The sequence below is a fragment of the Chiloscyllium punctatum genome, chromosome 44 (genome assembly GCF_047496795.1).
Source record: "Chiloscyllium punctatum isolate Juve2018m chromosome 44, sChiPun1.3, whole genome shotgun sequence".
Taxonomy (NCBI): Eukaryota; Metazoa; Chordata; class Chondrichthyes; order Orectolobiformes; family Hemiscylliidae; genus Chiloscyllium; species Chiloscyllium punctatum.
In genome coordinates this window covers 10,491,269-10,515,320 of record NC_092782.1, presented here as the reverse complement: position 1 = coordinate 10,515,320, position 24,052 = coordinate 10,491,269, and the positions used below count along the sequence as shown (strand labels likewise).

The following is a 24,052-nucleotide window of genomic DNA, read 5'->3' as shown; positions in this document are numbered from 1 at the left end:
CCCTGCCCCCGACCTATCACCTTCATCCCCTCCCCCACTTATCTATTGTAGTCTATGCTACTTTCTCCCCACCCCCACCGTCCTATAGCTTATCTCTCCACACTTCAGGCTCTCTGCCTTTATTCCTGATGAAGGGCTTTTGCCAGAAACGTCAATTTTACTGGCCAACACGTGAGTCCAGATGCACAGCAAAATGATTCCTCATTCCAGTTAGCACTTTACAGTAAATGCTAGCCTGGGGTAGATTTACACCTAAATCAGTGAGAAGGTTTGGGATGCGTTGTGTCAGGTGGCAGCCAGGAGCTGTCAGGGTGGCTCTGTTTGTGGGGTGGTGGGTTTTGGGGATCATTGGGTGTGCTGCTAAGGTGGGAAATAACCCATGTTTGGTTTTCGGGTGACTGTGATTTGGGTCCATGGGGAATCAGAGGGGATAGGCTGCAGTGCGGGGCAGGTTCAGCATGAGGTAGGTGTGTTGCCTGCTATTCATGAGGGGGTCTAGGGAGGTTGGGTGTTAGGTTGAGTTTGGCAGAATGGGTATTAGGCCTGAGGTAGTGGGAGGGACTGGGTGTCGATTGAAATTATAGGAGGTCAGGTTAGTAGCTATCCAGGAGTTACAGCAAATTTTAATACCTCTACATTTTCCTGGCTATCTAATAAGCTAAGGCAGTTGATACCTCCTAAAGTCTCCAACTCTAATTTAGAGTTCGGGTGGTTTTATTTGGAGGCTTCCAGATGCTATTTAATTGCCCATTGGAAGTGTTAACTTCCCGGGCAGTTTGCAGGGAACCTCAGCAATCCAATGTGCACTGCAGCAAGGACCATATCCCTGTTGGATGGTGTGGTGTGAAGACAGAGTTTCTGATCTTTGATCCCGACAATCTCCAATCCCTACAGAAAAAAAAAAGCTTGTATTTCTTTACAAATGTGGGCTGAAAAGAATTACAATGGCAGGAAGATTGAATCAATCTATGATAGAATGATTCAACCACAGAAGAAGGCCATTCGGCCTATTGTGTCCTTTCTACATGATGCTATTATTTTATCTGGAGCCAATTGAAAGTCTTTTTTTTCTTCCCTTAAGTTTACCATCTGAGGGGCCTCTTGAGGTGCAGTGGTAATGTCACTATCCCGGAAACAGGAGGGCTGGGTTCAAAGCCCACCTGCTCCAAAGGTGTGTAATGGAATCTCTGAACAGTTTGGTTCGGAAACATAGGTAAGCTAATAACCCGTCTTCTTTTGCATCCACCCACCTTCAAGCATTCCGCTAATAGTTTTTCTTGTTCCTAAGGTTGGCAAAGCCAGTGAACAGGATAGAACTTAAAGTGATAGACTGCAACATCACATCTTCCAATAATATTCACTAAATCTTCATTTTTTCCCAACTAAAATGACAAATAACTGTTGATTTTTAAAAGAAGAATAAGGCTGTGGGGAAGGGGGAAGGTGAGAAGGAAACAGTTTTAGATACGGCCATGAGGAGGAATTGTAAGAGCTGGAGCTGCAATCTGCAACCTAGATATTAACGGGGCATTGTACACGATTGTGCATGCATGGCTGGTTTTATACGGCTTCAGCTAAACAAGATGATTAAACAGTATATGGGCTCTTCTCCAGCATACAAACACAAAACAAAAGATACTTCCACTGGCTGGGGATGTGTTACAGATTGTAGCCTCGTTTGAAAGCTAGCGGAGCAGTCAGTACTGAGTGTTCCAAGTATAGAGCATCAATCTTCCAATTCTAGCCTAGAGAAGGCACAACATTGATTTTGCCAAGTGAAGCCTTACTTTCATGTCTTTTATCATTTGCTGCATAATCAGACAGCTGTGAATTATTTTGATTTGGTCTGGAAATGAGAGTTTTTCTAATTTAGTGCTAGTTTTCACCAAAGCCCCCAGCTTGTTTGTCATGTTCCACTGGATACAAACTGACAGACTAGATGGTACCTCACACGATAATAGATCATTAGCAGCAGAAAAGTAATGAAACCAGCAGATGAAAGGGGCTCTTTTCCATGTCACCCAGGCCAGTGAAGTTCGACCAGGTTTTGTTGAAGTTCATACTCTGGGTAATCTCCAGCACCATTTCCAAGGGAGGCAATACAAGAGGAATCACTTTTTCAGCTGTCATTTACAATGGCCCTGTTGAGCAATTCGTCCATTATTCAATACTTGAACAATTTTCCTTTCAACAAACGTCAGTGGAAATGAAAATCGATAGAGATATGTAATGGACGCCACTTTGATCTGATCGAATCTTAGCCATTTTATACTGCTTCCAAAAGTTAATGTCACCACGAACAGGTAAGTTTACAGGCACAAAAGCTGAAGTGAAAATACCCTACCTTATGACACGTTTGAATAAGCCACCTGCATCATACCTCGGTTATGGCCTCAAAACCTCATGGAGTAAAGATTTGTTTTTGGAGCGCTGATGAAGGAGCAGCACTCCAAAAGCTAATGCTTCCAATTAAACCTGTTGGATTATAACCTGGTGTTGTGTGATTTTTAAACTTTGTACACCCCAGTCCAAAACTGGCATCTCCAAATCAGGATTAAACGCTGGTTCACATTGAGGTACCAGGGGGCAGGGTGGTCAACATAGTACAATTTTGGTGAGGTGCACGATTTGCCCAACGTTACTGTGCAATGGGAAAGCCCAGAAGGCAGATTGCCACTCATTCATTCAGTGATCTTTTCAACTCTTTCCTTTGGCTCATGATCACGGCAGAAGTCATCCTACGTTAAACACTTGCCAATGCAGCTACAGTGCCAGTTGCACTGGTGAGCAGGGGAAGATCTATCGCAGAAGCACAGGTCCCTTCAGTAATTTCTGTTTTCAGACCTTGAGCATCCACAATCCTTTGTTATATTTTAACACAATCAAGCCCTTGTTCTTCAATGTGCTCCTTGTATGTTGTAAAGGCTGGAATTTCTAACACATCCACGCTAAAGAGGCAAAACATTAAATTACTTATAGTGTGAAAGCAGGCCCTTTGGCCCAACAAGTCCACACCCACTGCCCAATGTTTACCCCTTCACCTAACACTACGGGCAATTTAGCAAGGCCAATCCACCTAACCTGCACACTTTTAGACTGTGGGAGGAAACCCACGCAGTCACGGGGAGAATGTGCAAACTCCACACAGAGTCGCCCGAGGCGGGAATTGAACCCGGGTCTCCGGCGCTGTGAGGCAGCAGTGCTAATCACTGTGCCACCGTGCTGCCCATAATCTCGTAGACAGTCAGGAAAAGAGGTGTGAATGCATGATAAGCAAGAAAATACTGCTCATGAGGAAACGACTTACTGTTTCAGCTATTATGGAGATAGGAATATGGCTTATCATAGTCCAATGGAATATGACAAGCCAAATTGTCAATAATAGAAAATAAACTCAACACATTCCATAAGAGTGTTGTTACTGAATTGAACTGTTGAATTATTGGATAGAATTCAAAGTCACTTTGTTCAAATTACTTAAAAACTTATTTTTGAAACTTTGCATTTCCAGGAATCATTAGGACACAGTTCAGAAGCAGCCTATTTGTCCCATTGTATCGGTGTTGGGTCTTTGACAAGCTATCAAATTGGTCCCACTCCCTTCCCCCATTCCCTGTCCATGTAACTTCCTCCTTTTGACATGTTGAAGCTTGGACCATATCAGTCACGATCTTATCCAATGACAGGGCGGGCTTGAGAAGCTGAGTAGCCTACTCCTGCTCGTAATTCTTATGTTATTTTCCTGTCTATGTCCAACCCCATCTGGAAAGTTGTGATTGACATTGCTTCCACCTACTGTGTTAAAACACAACTCTTCAATTCTTATTATACAGGAATTATAGAACAAAAACAAGCCCTTAAGCCCAACTATTCCATACTGCATACAAACATCCTGCATTCTTGTCTGAAACTACCACTACTACTTCCAGATTTTCTCCCGAGTTACCTCAATTCCCAACTTTTATTAATTAAATTTAAAGTTTCCTAGCCACTGCAGTGGATTTTGAACATAGCATCAGCCAATTCGCAGGTTAATCTCTAAGGGCAATGCTCTGAGTAGTCACTGTTAACCCGCCTTGTTTATATTTAAACAAAGCCTGGCAGTTAACTGTCAATCATCATTATTGGGTCCATCCTCCATTGCAATGTTTCTACCAATCAGAATCCACTTGCCAACCAGCTGGTACAGTCTTCTCATGCATAGTGATGAGATCATGGATAGGAATATGAGCTGTCAAGGGTGAGGGTAGAATTGGGCAGACAGAGACCTGAAAGGTTTTTATGGGACCTATAATTGCTCCTCTGTGAAGATGTTTTAAAATACATTCAAGAAACGCACAACCATGTGATGTGCAGCATTCCCTTAAGGATGATGGACACTCTTTGCATTGCAACCATTGCAGAGATTGACCTGGGCTAACAAACCAGAGGCCCCAAAAATGCCAAGGTCAGCAGCAGAGTGGAAAACACATTACTGCAAAATGGTGGGGAGTGTAGGTGTTACTTAATGTTGTTTAACTGAGGTGGGGTGTGCTAATTGGTGACTTGTTGGAGCTTTCAATCATGGTTGACCCTGAATTTGAAAAGAGAAGGTTTTTTTGCACTTACCAGTACAAATGATGTGCAACTCGAATATTCCTGATTGAGCAATCGAGTAAAAGTTCCACAAGCGGGCTGTTAAGATGCCATTCAAATTTTACTGCCTGTTAGAAGTAGCATAGGCATTTAAAAATTGATCACTGTATTTGAAACACAAATTGACAATCAACATTTCCAATTTCAGTCATTAACATAACCCACCAATGTCAATACATGTTGCAATTCATAAACCTCTGTGATCATGATTCATATTTGACAAATCTTTTCTGTCAAGGGCACCTGTCATAATTGTGCAGCAAAATTAATTCTTCAAAGCACCACTACTGCTCACCATGTTCCATGAGAGAGCTGGATTCTTGATTAGATTCATTGCCACTTTTTAGTTTGGGACATACATGATCTGCTTTGTCTATGCAGTAGAGGAAAATAATAGGTAGTCTAAAGAAAGGGGCTTTTGTCTTAAAGAAGATGTAGTTTACTGCATGATAACAATCAGGAACAAGTTGCATTGATATGATAGCCATTATATCCAAACAGGTGCAGGTTAGGTGAATTGGCCCATAGTGTTCAGGGATGTGTAGGTTAGGTGCATCAGTCTTAGGAAATGCATTGTAATAGGATAGTGGAAAGGGTTTGGTACTCTTTGGAGGGTCGGTGCGGATTTGTTGGGTCAAATGGCCTGTTTCCACACTGTTGGGATTTATACATCTATTCTATCATTACAAATATTAGAAGACTTCGATGGTAGGTGCGTCCCCTTCAAGATATGGAGTGATTCTGCTTTTCTCCACCCTATGTCCTTGTGACATCAGCAGATTAATACAGTAAACTTACAGTCATAGAATCCCTACACTGCAGATAGAGGTCATTCAGCTCATCGAGTCTGCACCAACTCTCCAAACATGATCTCGCTACTGGGCTGCCTCAGCATTAACACCAATCTTCAGCATTAGCCCTTTCAGATCATTATCTTATATAACACCCTACATCCTCATTAAAATGTTAATCAGAAATGGTCAAAAATCAGATCTTCATCTTCTGCTAAAAATTAAATGAACGTAGACATTCATAACCTGGAGACTATTCACATGTTTGTCAGTATAGTGTTACAGATGGGTTTCCAACATATCTATAAGATTCATTTTTCCTTCTAATTTTTTAAAACATTCATTCATGGGATACAGGTATTACTAACTGGGCCAGCATATACTGCCCATCCCTAATTACCCAGAAGACTGTTGTGAATCAACCCCATTTTTGTGGGTCAGAAATCATATGTCGGCCAGACCAGATAACGATGGCAGATTTTCCTTGCTAAATGACATTAGCGAACCAAATGGGTTTTTACGACGATCAATAACGGTCGCATGATCACTATAAGACCAGCTTCTTAAGGAATTCAAATCTGCCAAGGTGGAATTTAAACCCATGGATTCAGAACATTAGCCTAGGGTTTCGGATTACTCACCCAGTGACATTACCACCATGTCCCCTTGATTGTCAAGAACCAGCATTAGCAAAGGTTAAGATTATCAGCGACTATTATTGATATGTATCCAGAGATCAGTTTTTAAATCAGCAATTGATGCATGAGGCGGTGTGGGTGGGCGGGTGTGTGGAATTAATGACGTAGACAATAAATCAAAGTTGCCGATCTTAATATGTAACTCTGGGAACACGTTGCATTATAGTTTTGAAGGGCAGTTGTTTTATACAATGCAGTACTAATGGATGATCTACAAATCACTGCAGATCCTTCCAGACATTTTTGGTTGTGAATGTTAGTTTGTCTTTGACTCTGCTTCAGTAACCATTGACTGTGTAGTGGGCTGCTAAATACAGAACTGTGAGAAACTAAATGACCTTCAAGACTGCAATTTTAAGTCATTTCTTATCACAGGTCCACTAATCTCAGATTAAGGAGCTTTACTATCAAGTGAGGCTGGTATAAAATATGATAAAAAGGACCTTTTATTTTCCTTTTGGTTTGTTTATTTTTGAGCTGGATTTCTGTAAACACAGAAGATACTTTGAAGCCTTGAGCCTTAAATATGCTACAATAACCATAACAGCTATTGTTATAATGCGTTTAATGCAGTAAAATATCCCAAGGCACCTTCCAGCAGTGTTATTAAATTGAGACCAAATCATATAGGAAGTATTCAGAGAGCTGAGCAAAGCGATATTCAAACACCTGGGCTTATGAAGAGGACTTTAAAGAAGGAGAGGTGGGAGGCTGGGGGTGCTTGAGAAAAGAATTCCAGACCTTAAGGGCCAGTACAGCTGATAGCAAGGTCGCCAATATTGCTGTGCTGGAAAGTAGTGATAGGCCAGAGAGCTCTATTCAAGGAGCATAGAAGTGTTGGAGAATAGGAGGGCTTCTTGAGACTGTGGTGCTGGAAAGTCACAGCAGGTCAGGCAGCATCCTCAGGAGCAGGAGAATCGAGATTTTGGGCAAAAGCCCTTCATCAGGAATGAAGAATGCCCTCATTCCTGATGCTCCCTGATCTGCTGTGTCTTTCCAGCACCACACTCTCGACGGATCTCCAGCATCTGTAATCCTCACTTTCTCCTGGCTTCTGGAGATGACAGTGAAGAGGAGGGGCAAGGTCAAACAGGGACTTGAAAAGAAGGATAAGAATTTTGAAATCATGGTACTGCCAGACTGTGAGCCCAGATTGCTAGTCAGTGAGCCCAGGGGTGAGGGTTGAAGAGGGCTTGGTGCAAGTTGGGGTAAGGACAGCAGAGGTTTGGATGAGCTGATTTTTATGGAGGGCTGGAGGCCAGCTGGGTGAGCATTGGAATCATTATGTCTAGGGATGACGATTCAGTAGTTTAATGCACTCAGGAAGGAGGAGATCATGAGCAACCACACACGGAGGTGTATCGCTCTGAGAGCCATACCTGCTGTCAGCACACCTCCAAACTACCCCCTCACACTCCAACTCTGTATCATTTCCCTGTGATTTGTGTGCAGTGGTGGCTGCAAGGTACAGTGATCAGGAAGTGTAACAGTATAAGAAATAGGAGCAGAGGTAGACCATTTGGCCTTTTGACCCTGCTCTGTCATTCAACATGATCATGGCTGAGCAGCCTGTTCCCACTTTCTCCCCATACCCAGAGATCCATTGAGCATTAAGAGCTATATCTATAAGACCATAAGACATAGGAGTGGAAGGAAGGCCATTCGGCCCATTGAGTCCACTCCGCCATTCAATCATGGCTGATGGGCATTTCAACTCCACTTACCCGCATTCTCTGCGTAGCCCTTAATTCCTTGTGACATCAAGAATTTATCAATCTCTGCCTTGAAGAGATTTAGCGTCCCGGCCTTCACTGCACTCTGCGGCAATGAATTCCACAGGCCCACCACTCTCTGGCTGAAGAAATGTCTCCGCATTTCTGTTCTGAATTTACCCTCTCTAATTCTAAGGTTGTGTCCACGGGTCCTAGTCTCCTCGCCTAACGGAAACAATTTCCTAGCGTCCACCTTTCCAAGCCATGTATTATCTTGTAAGTTTCTATTAGATCTCCCCTTAATCTTCTAAACTCCAATGAATACAATCCCAGAATCCTCAGCTGTTCCTCGTATGTTAGACCTACCATTCCAGGGATCATCCGTGTGAATCTCCACTGGACACGCTCAAGTGCCAGTATGTCCTTCCTGAGATGTGGGGACCAAAACTAGACACAGTACTCCAAATGGGACCTAACCAGAGCTTTATAAAGTCTCAGTAGCACAACAGTGCTTTTATATTCCAACCCTCTTGAGATAAGTGACAACATTGCATTCGCTTTCTTAATCACAGACTCAACCTGCATGTTTATCTTTAGAGAATCCTCGACTAGCACTCCCAGATCCCTTTGTACTTTGGCTTTATGAATTTTCTCACCGTTTAGAAAGTAGTCCATGCTTGTATTCTTTTTTCCAAAGTGCAAGACCTCGCATTTGCTCACATTGAATTACATCAGCCATTTCCTGGACAACTCTCCCAAAATGTCTAGATCCTTCTGCAGCCTCGCCACTTCCTCAGTACTACCTGCCTGTCCACCTAACTTTGTATCATCGGCAAACTTCGCTAGAATGTCCCCAGTCCCTTCATCCAGATCATTTATAACGTGAACAGCTGCAGCCCCAACACTGAATCCTGCCAGACACCGCTTGTCACCGGCTGCCATTCCGAAAAAGAACTTCTAATCCCAACTCTCTGCCTTCTGTCAAACAGCCAATCCTCAATCCATACCAGTAGCTCACCTCGAACACCATGGGCCCTCACCTTGCTCAGCAGCCTCCCGTGTGGCACCTTATCAAAGGCCTTTTGGAGGTCTAGATAGACCACATCCACTGGGTTTCCCTGGTCTAACCTACTTGTCACCTCTTCAAAGAATTAACTCCTCCTTGAAACCATTCAATGTTTTGGCCTTAACTGCTTTCTGTGGCAGAGAATTCTACAGGCTCTTGGTAAAAGCATTTCTCGTCTTCTCAATCCTAAATGGCCATCTCATATCCTTAGACTTTGATGCTCCAGTAATCAGTCCTCATTTCAGTCCTAAGTGACCTATCCAGTATCCTCCTTCTATGAAATACAAAGTATAAATCACCACATAAAGGCTAATAGTTGGAGTTACAAAAGTGATCTCAAAACTGGAAAATAAACCACATTGGTATAACATATAATCCATATGAAATATATTTATTCAACTGTTTTGGAAATCATTTAATGAAAGTAAATCCTTTAAATGATACATCTCACTGGTATTCTCACTCACACATTTCACTTTGGGTGCTACATGCATATATAATGATTATAGATTAATTATTAATGTAATTTGTCACATTTTCTTAGTGAGATGAACCACATTAGTATGTAAGGATATGAAAACGAGGGCTACTGAAGACCGGCTACTTCATCTGAGGGCCTGTTTCCATACTGAAGGGAACCTAATCATCAACCCTGTCCAAACACATGAACAAATCACATATAAGTGATGGAGGCCATTCAGCTTAGCTCACCTCTGCCAGCACTTTGAAATTTAGTCTCACACCTCAGATTGTCCCAGCAATGCTGCAAATTATTCCGCTTTGAGTTCATGTCCGATTGTTCTGAAAGTCCTTGTGGAATCTCAGTTCAGGTAACTAATTCCAGATCATAAACCAGTGTGTGAAATTGTATCATCTCCTATCCCCTCGAGTTCTTTTGCTAAATTTAAATCTCTAATGTTTTTGTTGTCTGGCAGGTGCGCCAGTAATGTAGTTTCTGCCTAATTACTCTATCAAAGTGCAGCAATTCTCTGCTTAGCTTCCTTTGCTGTAAAGAGAACAGGCAAAGCTTCTTAAATCTTTTCCACGAACTGAAGTCCCTCCTGCCCTATAAACTCTCAACGATCTCCTCTGTGAAGCTTGGCATCCTTTCTGAAGTGTCGTGCACACAACTACCTCACCTGGACTCGAACCAATTTACTGCACGCCACTTGTATCTTTGTATTCCCACATCTCCCATTACAGATCCCATATGCTTATTTAAACATCTGATCAATTTGTCCAACTGCATGAAAATATTTGGGAGTACGCTCCTGCATCCTTATCAAAATGATGGTTACAGTTTAGGATGATATATTTCCTTACCCTGTGTTTGTATCCCCAAATAATAATAAGATATTCTGTCTTGAGAACGAGAGTATGGTTACAACCTGGCATGGTGCTGGCATTCAAAAATGAGGATGATGTTCTGTAGTGTACACCACAATAGCACCATAATGTGGTAAAATAACCTGGTAAAATAGCCTACACCAACTATTTACCCCCATTCTCCATAGCTCCCAATTCCTGCTGAGCTGAGGTTATTGACTGCTTTTTAGTTTCAGCCCTAAAATCTTGAACTTAACCAGTGCAGAGCATCTGTTTCAGTGTAGCTCCAGCCACTTACTTCCTGAATGGAGCTCACTGAACTCACAGAGCAGGGGAACCTAGTTGCATCCCTTGGCATTGACGGTTTAACCAATGGTCAGACTGAATCAGCCAGAACAGTACTGATCAGAAATCAAATCTAACGGATTCTAGTGTAGTATGTCTTAATAACAGGTGGCAGGGCCTGACAAACCACTCTATTGAAAGAACTCACAGCTACGGTTCTGTTTGCCATTTTGTATTTTTCATGTGTGTTATATTAATATATCCCATTATTACAAATCTCCCCCTTCGACAATTCACTTGCCATACAAGCTAATATCTTTTTTTTTAGAAGACTAGCTCCACTTTGGAATGATTTGGAGATGCTAGTATTGCACTGCGGGTTTACAAAGTTAAAAATCACACAACGCTAGGTTATAGTCCAACAGATTTGTTTGGAAGCACTAGCTTTTGGAGCGCTGCTCCTGCACTGCTCCAAAAGCTAGTACTTCCATATAAATCTGTTGGATTATAACCTGGTATTGTGTGATTTTTAACTTTGTCCACTTTGCAAGTGACCGTAAGCTGGGAGAGTGATATTTGGCTGCTATTCTGCCATACAATGCAGTATTTTATCAAAGCCTATTTACCTGAACTAACTGCGGCAGATAATCTAACAACTCATCATCCGGAATAGATCCAATCTGTTGGACTGCAGCCTGACGAATCTCTTGATCTGAAAAGCTTATCAAATGGAAAGAAAATGAAAGAGTGAGTGAACTTACTTCCATCATTGACACCCGCGTCACAGCTGAGTAACATGATGTTAAAGTCAACCCAAATTTAACCAATAACAGAATTTCGGAAAAAATAAAGCAAATGAGCTTACTATCAGAACAAAGTTAATTTGTTGAAAGTTGAAAGTCTCTTTATGACTAGAGTTTCCTTTTTTTAATGTGAGAAATGCCTCTTTTCATAAATTCGAACACAGTTTGCTCCTGAGGCAATGGGTTTAGAAGATTTGGCTGTGGTGATTTTGCCCAATTCAATTTTCTCATTTGAAATGAAAGAGACCAAAACAATCATATTGTATGTATAGTGATCCTTTAACACCTCTGAAGTAACTATTGCACCAGTAAGGCAATGATGAATGAAAAGCTAATTAAAACTGTTGTGACATTTGTAAAACCATTGCATACTGGCTAAGTAGCAAACTCATAAAATGCATTCTATTGTTCAGACTTTTGTTGGGCTGGAAGGGAGAAATAGGATGATTTATTTTGACAAGAGAATTTAACTCTTAAATGAATTGAACTGATTTAGACATTGAGAAATGAGAAACAGGGCAACTTAGCACATGTTACATGGACTTCAGAACTGTTCCACTGGTTAAGAAAGAAAATCACGTTTAAGCAAGAATTTCATTGTAAAATAGCAGCATAGGATTCCAATGGAGGTAAGAGTCACTATATGGTTAATTATTCAAGTCCTAAATTGCTGCATCTGCACAAGGGAACATCAAGAAGGTAGTATAAACAAAAATAGTAGGCTCATGCAAAGAATACTGCACACCTCATGAAGGCAATAGGAAAATACTGTAGGAAGGAATTCCCTTGGGGAGTAACATCGAGTGCATTCACATTTGTAATACATTTTTGGAATTGACAGGGAAGGAGAGAGCTGTAGGCCTGTATAGACATATATCATTAGGAACAGGAGGAAGCCACACAGCTCTTTAAGCTGCTCCTCCAGTCACTTGGAGATAACTTGATCTACAGCTCAATTTAATTTGTCGGTCTCATCATCACATCCCTTTTGAAATGAAAATCTATTAATTTTAGTCTTAAGTGCCTGAGTTCAGTAAGTACCCACAGCCTTTTTGATGGAGAGAGATCCAGAATTCTATTAGCCTTTGTCTGAAGGGGCACTTCCTGATTTCTCTTCTGAATGACCAATGTCTAATTTTAAGATCATGTCCCTTCATTATTGATTCCTTTGTGAAAGGAATAGTTACTCAGTATCTGCACTATTGAATCCTTTTCACGCATTAATGTCGAACACTTTAATCAGACCACACCTCCTGTCCTCAAAAGATCACCAGCCAAAAGTTATGCATCTCCTTGAGCACATGTTGATTCACGTGTACTGTACGTTGCGTCAATGTGCACTTTACTTCAAATAATGAAGTAATATCCATTGACCGTTTGCTCTTATAGACTTGACTGTCCAATCCACTTTCCAAAAATCAGAATGAAATAGCATGCTGCATGTAGCAGAACACGTTGCTGGTTCAGCAATTCCCAACGAAGGTACACATTGACAAATATATGATGACATGCACGAGAAAATCAAGGATAATGGTGATGCAGGGGTAACTGTGTATCCTGAAGGATATAAACATCAGAGGACAATTTTCAAATCAAGAAAATGCAACCTGATATCAGGTGGGTCTATCAACTTATTTACCCTGAGATGCATGACAGCATACAATGATATGGACAAGTTGAAATGATAGTCATCTTGGTCTTCATCTGTCATTTTCAGGGAAGAAAATCAACGGTGACAATGGGTATTGATGCCATTTGTGGTGCATTACATATGCTAGCCACATAAAATATACCACAGGTAATTAGGCTCTGATAGAGTCACAGAGTCTTACAGCACAGAGACAGGCCTGTTGGCCCAAACTGGTCCATGCCAAGCAAAATGTGGATCCACGCTATCCGCATTTCCCAGCACTTGGCCCATATCCTTCTAAACCTTTCCTAACCATGTATTTGTCCATATGCCTTTTAAATGTTGTTAATGTTCCTGCCTCAACCACTTTCATAGGATCACCACCTTCTGTGTAAAAATGGTTCCTTTAGGTTCCCTCTTATTCTTTTCCCTTTAATCTTAAACTAATGCCCTCTAGTCCTCGACTCCCCAACCCTGGGAAAAACCCTGAGTGCATTCACCCTATCTGTGCCTCTCATGATCTCATACGCTACTTTTAGATCCCCCCTCAGTCTCCTACATTCGGAAGAAAAATGTCTTAGCATGTCCAACCTCTCCCTATAACTCAGACTGTTGAGTCTTGGCAACATCCTTGTAAATTTCTTCTGCATTGTTTCCAGTTTAATAATATCCATCCTATAGCAAGGTGACCAAAACAACGGAGTCCTCCCAAGTCCAGCCTCACCAATGTCCTGTACAACTGCAACATAACTTCCCTACTTCTATACCCAATGCCCTGACTGATGAAGGCCAGTGTGTCAAAAGCCTTCTTCATTGCCCTGTCTATCTGTGACTCCACTTTCAGAAAACTGTGCACCTGAACTCCAAGGTCCCTCTGTTTTACTACACTCCTTAAGGCCTTACCATTCACCATGAAACTCCTACCTTGATTTCACTTTCCCAAATAGAACACTTCACACTTATCTATACTAAACTCCATTTGCCATTTCTTGGCCCACTTCCACAGCTGATTAAGGTCCTGCTGCAATTTCCAATAGCCTTCCTCACTATGATACCTCCTATTTTAGTGTCATCTGTAAACTTAATAATCATGCCTTGTACATTCTCATCAAAATCATTGATATAGCTAACAAACAGCAATAGACCCAGCACAGACCCTGAGGCACTCCATTAGTCAGAAGCATCTTTTCTCTTCTTGAGCCAGATAGCTTAAAATTCATTTGCAACATAACTATATACAAGGTTATAATATCACAACTTATATACATAGTTTGGTCTCTATGCTGACTGGTATATTGTACTTTAAACACACATAATCAACTGATTACACTAACTCCATTGACAAGAAGTGTGACTGAAAATGAAGTGGATACCTTTATACTGGAATATTACATTTTTTGGAATGCAACTCTCTTAAATGTACAGGCATGGCTGTTCAGGAAGCTATGACGGAGCACATCATTTCCTTTTCTTCTTTCAAACAATGGGACCCATTTCTGATAATATTACAAGGATTCACACACAAGTGCAGAGTGACATGGGTTGTCTTGTGCTTGACTTGTAGAAGTTTAATATGCAGGTGCAGCAAGTAACTAGGAAAATTATCAGAATAATTAATAGCATAATTACTAATATACTAGATTAATGTCTAGGATTAGAGGGTTGTCTTTTGAGGAAAGGTTTCTTGAATGACAGTTGTCAAAGCCTGGCTGTAGTGTCAATGGATTGGTCGACTATTGACCTTTTGTTTATTGTAGTTGCTTTGTGACTCAAAATAAATAATGGAGCCATCAAGGTTTGTTCTGGAATCTTTCTTTTTAAGCTTAAATGAAATACCCATAGCTGAGGGAGTGAGACTTTTAGTTTCACTTTTAACTTGAGCTAGTGTCAGTACTGTGAGGACCTTGGAATTGGTTGGCTGTAAAGAAAAGAGCCCCTGAGAAGGATATATAATGTGTTAGGCCCTTCGAGTGAAGAGTTGGTGTTAGTTCCTGGAAAGGGGTTATTTAAGCTGAGTATTTTGAAATTCAAGTGTATGACAGTCCCAAGAAGAAGCTACCTGCAGTTCCAGTTTACAAGTTGAAGTAATAGTGACCTAAACCTACCATAGTGTCAAATGGAAGGATTCTGGTGTGAGCATTATATGAGTGGTATTTTAGGAACTGTACCAGGGGTGTGTTTTAAATACTGGATGAGGAGTGATGTTTTGGATACTACATAAAATATGTTTTGATTATTTTCAATTAATAAAAGAGGGTTTTGTGATTATCATTTTATCGCGTGTTTAAAATCTTTGAGGCTATAGCATAAGTACATGGCTTGGATGATTCTGTTTTACCTATAATCTCTTTGTAATAAACTATGTTTGTTGTCAAAGCAAAAATCTGTAGCATTGCATACTTATGTTTCAGTGACAGGTCACTTTATTCAAGCCAAAACAAAATCAAGTGTGACCTATCAAGCCAGATTTCTGTCTGTAATCTGACTCGTCCAGGGATAGCATCAGTTGGGGTCATAACAGCTGTGAATAAGATGTACGAGAGCCATGTTATGGTCTAGAATCTTTCATGTTGCAACTCATATATTTGCCTCATCATCCGTTATGATTATGCATGCTAGCAGACTGATAATGGATGGTCCGTCTTTTTTAACAGTGGAAAAGGTTCTGGGGTTCAAGATGATGATCGATTTGGGCATTTAGGATGGATAGCTTCACTGCATGGGATAGTGTCACTGTATGGGATGCTAGACCCATTATAAACAGTTAGCTATTCTTGTGTGGACTACACCACATTGCACAGTTATCTGAGTATCTCTTGTGTAAGATGCATGAAAAGACACTTGTACCAGTGTCAAATTTTAGTATTTAGCACATGTTGTCCATTCGTTTTGAGATACTGGAGTGGAGGCAAATGCTTTAGCTTTTTCTAATGGTGTCCATGCTCTGTCAAGTTTACCACGCTTATTATCAGACTGGAGCCTACAGCAACATTGCAGTTACTATTGCATTTCATTGACATGCTTGAGTTCCATGGACACAAGCTTCTCTGGCATTGCTCTTTGGTTGGCTCTTCTTCACATGTTATTGTGGAGTATTGGGTGGTACTTTGAGTTTCCCCAGTAATTTCTTTTCCAACTTATGTTAATTATCCTAACATAAATTACTTTTTATGTTAGCCCAATGCCCTCTTGTAGAGGACAGTTTGCGTTTGTCACAAAATGCTGGACCTTGTTTTGGCTGATAAGCCAGGCCACATTCCATGCATTTTAAAGGACACTGAACCTATGAACAGGTGCAATAGTTGTTTCAAAATCAAGCACTTGCAGAAGATGATGGCCTACCACAATTCCTTCAGGCTTGCATCCTTTGTCTAAGAATGCATCAAGTGTCTTTTGGAATAATTTGATGGATCTAGAGGGAATGACAAGTTCCATAATCCTAAACTAGCTTAAGTATCTTTATATCAAGGTCTACCTACAAATTTTTCAATTGTTTCACATGGCTGTTGTCAGTATGACATGAACACAAGCCTGAAATTGACTTGAACTGTACGTTGATCTTAGAAAATTGGAAAAACTTTGTTAGATCATTCTGATCATTGTCTGAAATACTGGAAAATTTTCTTCTTCTTAATGCTTCAGTGCCCAAAGCATGAAGAAATTTAACTGCCTCTTGTTCTTTGTCAGTTATCTGCTGTTCCATAAATCAATGAGTTATCGAGTTTTGAGAAGATTTGTACCTCAGGTTGAGGTTCTGTATATAATTTTGCTTGCTCAGCTGGAAGGTTCGTTTTCAGACATACTAGGTAACCATACTAGGTAATGCCATCAGTGAGCCTCTGGTGAAGTGCTGGCGTTATTTCTCACTTTTTATTTGTGTGTTTAGGTTTCCTTGTGCTGGTGATGCCATTTCCTGTGTTGGTGATGTCATTTCCAGTTTTATTTCCTCCGAGAAGCCGCTGAGAAAAAGAACAGGAGATGACATCATCAACACAGGAATTGACATCAACACAGGGAATGACATCACTAACCCAAGACATCACTAACCCAAGACAAACCTAAACACATAAGTAGAAAGCGGGACATACCACCAGTACTTCACTGGAGGGTCACTGATGACGTTATCTAGTATGGTGATGAAATGTGTGAAAATGAACCTTCCAGCTCAGCGAGCAAATTTACCTCCATTAAAGAGTTACGTTTTCTTTAAATAACTGAAGTTATGTCAGTGCTGCACCAATTCATGCTTAACTATTTGCTTTCACCTTTTTTGCTCTTTAAAATGTGAGTGTAAGAATCTGTAATGCTGTTCTGTCTGCTTGAATCCTCTGTTGCTTTTTCTTATTGTATTGTTACAATACCAGCTGATGGCAAAACTGGATAAGTCATATCTGAGAGAGAAACCTGGCTCGATACATTGGAAGTTTTATCTTTGCAATTTTGGTTACCACGGTACTCAGTCACCAATCGTACTTACAAGTGGCTGTTTAATAACAGAGCATCAATGTTTATGACACATGACTGGAAAAACAATGCAACCTATTTACAACATCCAAAAACTAGATGAACCAGTCTTACTCCAAAAATAAAGATTCAATCATTTTACCCTCAACAATGATCTTTATATACTCAAATCTCAGTGAAGAGTCACTTGGTTTACATGTTAAAGTTCCTTCTTCAATTGGCCCACCTCTTCCAGAGGTTTATGAAGCTTTTTCTTGTTGGCATTAAGCCACTTGGTATTTCTTTTCCTACAGTCATAGAGATATACAGCACAAGAAAAATGCCTTTTAGCTCATCACATCCATGCTGGTCAAAAGCAATCACCTAACTATTCTAATCCGATTTTCCAGCACTTGACCCATAGCCTTGGCATCACAAGTTTACATCTAAATAATTCATCAATGTATTTAGAGTTCTGCCTCTATCACCCTTACAGGCAGTGAGTTCCAGATTCCCACTACTCTTTGGATGATAAATGGTTTCCTCACATTTCCTTTAAACCTTCGCGTCTTCCCTTAAACTTATGCCCCCAGTCATTGATCCCCTCCATCAAAGCAAAATGTTTCTTCTGATCTACGTTATCTATGCCCCTCATAATTTGTACATTTCAATCATGTCCCCTCTCAATCTCCTCTACTGTACAGAAAACAACCCCAGTCAGTTCAATCTCTCTTCATAACTGAAACTCTCCAGGCAACATCCTGGTAAATCTCTTCTGCACCCTGTCCAGTGTTCACATCCTTCCTATAATGTAGATTCCAGAACTACACATAATACCCTCGCTGTGACCTAACTAACATTGACAAGATTCCAGCACATCCTCCTTGCTGTTAAACTGTGTACCTTTTCTTTTGCCCCGATATTCTGGAAACAATTAAACTGCACTATTCCTCTTACAGGCTTTTTCTCCATGAATAACCTGCTTCAATCTATAGAAACCTATACATTACCTGAACTTTTTGCTTGTTCTCTGTTCCTATAAAGAATTTGTTTCTGCCTTCTCATAGGACACCTTGTTGCTAGCCAACAGGCCATTTGTTTTCTTCCTTTTACTCTTCTAAAATACTTGATTATTAACCTTGAGCATTTTTCACAAACTAAATACTTCTAAACAAATTTCCAAGCACCTTGGGACAACCCACAGAACTCAAAAATAAAACTAAGTGCTTCCCCTTCTTTACTCACTCTATGTAGAAGTACAATGAAACGTAAAGCTGCATGTGGGCCTTTCCATGTTTGAGCCCAAGAACTACTTTCAGTAAGATCAGGTGTGATGTGGCCAGAATGGACGAGGAGCAGATAATCTTAGGTCGATCTGAGTCAGCGCAGTGAGACACATTCAAAAAGGAAATAGGGATAATCCAAGGCCAACCTGTTCCAATAAAGAGAAAGGGTGTCATTGAGCCTAAGAGTCATCCAGCATAGAAACAGGCCATTCAGCCCATTTTGCTGACCAAAAATCTCCAAACTACAGTAATCCCATTTACCTGCACTTGGTCCGTAGCCTTCATGCTCATCCAGATGCTTCTTAAATGTTGCTAGAGTATCTGCCTCCGCCTCCCTCTCAGGCAGCACGTTCCATACATCTACCACCTTCTTGGTGAAAAAATGTTTCCTCAGATCTCCTCTAAGCTACTTACTCTTCACCTTAAACTTATACACTCTACTCTCAGATGTGTGAGCCATGGGGAAGAGATTCTCATGATGTACTCTGTCTATGTATCTCATTATTTTGTGTACTGCAATCAGATTCCCCCTCAGCCTCCATTGCTCCAAGGAAACCAACTGAGTTTTTCATCCTGGGGAACATCCAGGAGAGTCTACTCTCCACCCTCTCCAGTGCAGTCACATCCTTCCCATAATGTGGTGGCCAGAACTGCACAATATTCCAGCTGTGGCCTATCCAATGTTTCATAAAGTTATAACAAGACTTCCTGGCTCCTATATTCTACATGTCATCTAATTAAGGCATGTATTGTGGATGCCTTCTTCATTTCTCTGTCTACCCGTGCTGACACCTTCAGGGATCTAGGCAAAAGTGAGGACTGCAGATGCTAGATACCAGAGTTTAGATCAGAGTGGTGCTGGAAAAGCACAGCAGGTCAGGCAGCATCCAAGGAGCAGGAAAATCCTGCTCCTGATGAAGGGCTTTTGCCCGAAACTTCGATTTTCCTGCTCCACGGATGCTGCCTGACCTGCTGTGCTTTTCCAGCACCACTCTGATCCAAAAACCTTCAGGGATCTATGGACTTGTATACGAAGGTCCCTTCATTCCTCAGTAATTCCCAAGGACAAACTATACATTGTGTATATCCTTCTCTTATTCGACCTCCCAAAGTGTATCATCTCACAGTTATTTTGATTAAATTCCATCAGCCATTCCTCTGTCCAATTTACCAGCTGATCAATATCAGACTGTAGTCAAGACTATCCTCTTCACTATCAACAAAATGCCATCAAATTTTGTTAAAAATCACACAAGACCAGCTTATAGTCCAAAAGGTTTATTTGGAAGTACAAGCTTTCAGAGCGCTGCTCCTTCATGTGGTAGCTAGTGGGGTAGGATCACAGGACATAGGATTTATAGTAAAAGATCAAAGTGTCATACAACTGATGTGACGTATTGAACAAACGTAGATTGCTGTTAAGTCTTTAATCACTTAGAATGGGAACGCAAGTTTTGATTCATTAAAATGTAAATCCCAGAACTTCTTTCAAGTCTCATTCCTGAGATAATTTCAGATTTTATCAAGAAAAGGTGACAATGCAGCTCATTCACACACAAACACAGTGGTAATTTGTGCATGGAGTCACAAAGCGTTCATAGCGTTCTAAATTAATTGGCTTAGTGAGAGGGATGAGGTGGGTACAGAAATCAGAGCGAAGGATTTTGATATCAATGAAAAAGTTAGCATATGCAGAGAGGAGATTCTGAGACATCAGGCAGCCTTAAAAGTAGATAGATCTCCAGGGCTGGATTAAATATATCCCAGGCAAATGGAGTGAAGCAGGGGAGGAAATAGCAGGGGTGCTGGCAATAACTATCGATTCCTTCCCAGCACAGGAGAGATGCCAGAGGACTGGAGGACAGCCAATGCGGTACAGTTATTCAAGAAGGGAGCAGGAGGAGTACTGTTCCCCCGAAGTCATTCCTTATAGTGCAGTGTGAATGGCCAATTGACCCTGATGCTTCTGTGACTGTGATTGCACAGCTCAATCATGGCTTGGTAGGTGTGACTGAACCATACCTTTACTCTGTCACTTTCATGACAACAATTTCTTATTTGATCATTGCACATTTATGGCCCTCCACATTGTTTGCCCTCTGCATGGTTGGGCCACCTTCAATTCTTTCAATGAAACCCCCCACCCCAATGCTGAAAATTTCTCTGCATTAATGGCATGGTGTTCTCAATTTTGCATACCTTTTTCCTGAGCTAAGTTTGCGCTGGAGTGCAACACTCACATTTTGTTTGTTGCTGTCCACGTAATTGTGTGCCAGTTGCTGTTGACCAGCAGTTAAAATTATTGTAGTTTAAATCAGTCAAATCATTCTCTCGGCTAAGTTCAGAATACCAGCTTGTGGAACAAATGAATAACTAGTTTCCTACTCTTCTATCATCAACAACATATGGAACAAAACCTTGTCTCTACATAGCAACATAATTCATTTAGAGATTTATTGTACACAGCTTTAGCAATAATATAAACTCCTCTTGGCCATACTGCATTCATTGAATTATTTCTTTTTCCCTTGTATTTTGTCATTCACCAAAGCACCTTTTCCCCTCTCTTTTCAAAAAAAACCATCTCATTTCTATGCAACATTTCATCAAGAGCTAATGCCAGTTCCTCCTCCGCATCACTCCCCAGGCAAGTCAGCCCCATTGAGGCAGGTGGCTTCGGTGACAATGAGCCTAAAAGGAATGAATTAGGTTGCATCTGCCAAGTGCTAAACACAATCTGTTCATCATTGTACAGTGTGTTTACAAATCCATTTGCAAAGCCAGTTTTATTTTCACATGGTAGGCAACAGGAGGGCAGCGTGGGGAGCAGGCCTCACTGACAGGGCATTGTCTCAAATTGATTAGCCTGTGGTGACTGGATTCTTATAGTTCTATTACTGGGAATGTTGAAAGATGTTATCAGTTTATCCTGTAATCATAGTGCTGTGAGGTTGCATTTCAAAACCTCCTCCCACTAACACACACTCTAACTGCTGGTAGCAGTTTATTATCCTGTCAAAAATACTTCCAATTTCTTGAAAATAAAAGTTCTCCACAAGTCTTTTGTCTTCATGGCTAACCTAAGTATGCACCATGTTAAACTAAATTAAAAAGGTTAAGTTTTGACAACATGGTGCCTGCTTTAGCCTTATATTTCCCAGACTATAGAAGAAAAGAGGTGACATAATTGAAGGGTTTAAAAGAAATAGAAGGGTAGATAGAGACAGAGAGACAATTTCTTATGGTGATGGAGCCCAAAATAAAGAGGCAGGATCTCAAAATTAAATGTGGAATATTTTGGGGTTGATTTCAGGAAATAGTTCTTCACTCAAGGTGCAATGAAAATCTGGGACTCACTTCCCCCAAAGTTGCAGGGGTTGGAAATATTAAAGGCAATGGAATTACAGTGGGCAGATGGACTTAAAATACAGATCAGCCGTGATCAATCAATTGGATGATGAAAGAAACTTGAGGGGCCAACTCAAGGTCTGACGTTCCTAGAGAGTCTTGGGGCCTAAATCAAAGTTCCCATTCATTTATTTTCATCTCCAGTTGTTGTTACGGACAGGTGTCTGTTCTCTGATTTAAGACTTAGACCGCATTGAGGCAAACCTCTCCTAACCTTGACATCTACAAGACTGAAACATGACAAATGAACAAGTATGAAACAGATTCGCAAAGTTAGCTTGGAGCTATCGGGTTTTATGAGTTGGTACATTAAGGTTTGATCAGAGGGTTGCAGATGGAGTGGAGGGATACAGGATAGCCAGAAGGGACCTGAAGAAAGGGATTAGGAGAGCTAAGAGAGGGCATGAAAAATCCTTGGCGGATAGGATCAAGGATAACCCCAAGGCATTCTATGCGTATGTGAGAAACCTGAGAATGACGAGAACGAGGGTAGGTCCGATCAAGGACAGTGGTGGGAGACTGTGTATTGAGTCGGAAGAGATAGGAGAGGTCTTGAACAAGTACTTCTCTTCAGTATTTACGAACGAGAGGGACCGTATTGTTGAAGAGGAGAGTGTGAAACGGACTGATAAGCTAGAAGAGATACCTGTTAGGAAGGAAGATGTGTTGGACATTTTGAACAACTTGAGGATAGACAAGTCCCCCGGGCCTGACGGGATATATCCTAGGATTATGTGGGAAGCAAGAGAGGAAATTGCAGTACCGTTGGCAATGATCTTCTCGTCTTCACTGGCAACGGGGGTGGTACCAGGGGACTGGAGAGTAGCGAATGTTGTGCCCCTGTTCAAAAAAGGGAATAGGGATAACCCCGGGAATTACAGGCCAGTTAGTCTTACTTCTGTGGTAGGCAAAGTAATGGAAAGGGTACTGAGGGATAGGATTTACGAGTATCTGGAAAGACACTGCTTGATTAGGGACAGCCAGCACGGGTTTGTGAAGGGTAGGTCTTGCCTTACAAGTCTTATTGAATTCTTCGAGGAGGTGACCAAGCATGTGGATGAGGGTAGAGTAGTGGATGTAGTGTACATGGATTTTAGTAAGGCATTTGATAAGGTTCCCCATGGTAGGCTTATGCGGAAAGTCAGGAGGCATGGGATAGAGGGAAATTTGGCCAATTGGATAGAAAACTGGCTAACCGGTCGAAGTCAGAGAGTGGTGGTAGATGGTAAATATTCAGCATGGAGTCCAGTTACAAGTGGAGTTCCGCAGGGATCAGTTCTGGGTCCTCTGCTGTTTGTAATTTTTATTAATGACTTAGATGAGGGAGTCAAAGGGTGGGCCAGTAAATTTGCAGATGATACAAAGATAGGTGGAGTTGTGGACAGTGAGGAGGGCTGTTGTCGGCTGCAGAGGGACTTAGATATGATGCAGAGCTGGGCTGAGGAGTGGCAGATGGAGTTCAACCCTGCCAAGTGTGAGGTTGTCCATTTTGGAAGAACAAATAAGAATGCGGAATACAGGGTTAATGGTAGGGTTCTTGGTCAGGTGGAGGAACAGAGGGATCTTGGGGTCTATGTACATAGATCTTTGAAGGTTGCCACTCAGGTGGATAGAGTTTGTAAGAAGGCCTATGGAGTATTATCGTTCATTAGCAGAGGGATTGAATTCAAGAGTCGTGAAGTGATGTTGCAGCTGTACAGGACTTTGGTTAGGCCACAGTTGGAGTACTGTGTGCAGTTCTGGTCGCCTCACTTTAGGAAAGATGTGGAAGCTTTGGAGAGGGTGCAGAGAAGATTTACCAGGATGTTGCCTGGAATGAAGAGTAGGTCGTACAAGGATAGGTTGAGAGTTCTCGGCCTTTTCTCGTTGGAACGGCGAAGGATGAGGGGTGACTTGATAGAGGTTTATAAGATGATCAGAGGAATAGATAGAGTAGACAGTCAGAAACTTTTTCCCCGGGTACAACAGA

The 24,052-nt window shown here is 41.3% G+C and overlaps 1 protein-coding gene across 1 annotated transcript in view; it reads right to left on the bottom strand.

The window, feature by feature from the left end:
* The window catches only part of LOC140466712 (phosphatidylinositol 3-kinase C2 domain-containing subunit gamma-like), a 223,152-nt gene that overhangs the window by 92,395 nt on the left and 106,705 nt on the right, over window positions 1-24,052 (bottom strand). Inside the window, exons 18-19 of the mRNA XM_072562213.1 lie at window positions 11,140-11,233; window positions 4,609-4,703 (exon numbers count right to left, since the gene is read on the bottom strand). Coding sequence (XP_072418314.1) covers window positions 4,609-4,703; window positions 11,140-11,233 — 189 coding nt within the window. The remainder of the gene's footprint in view (window positions 1-4,608; window positions 4,704-11,139; window positions 11,234-24,052) is intronic.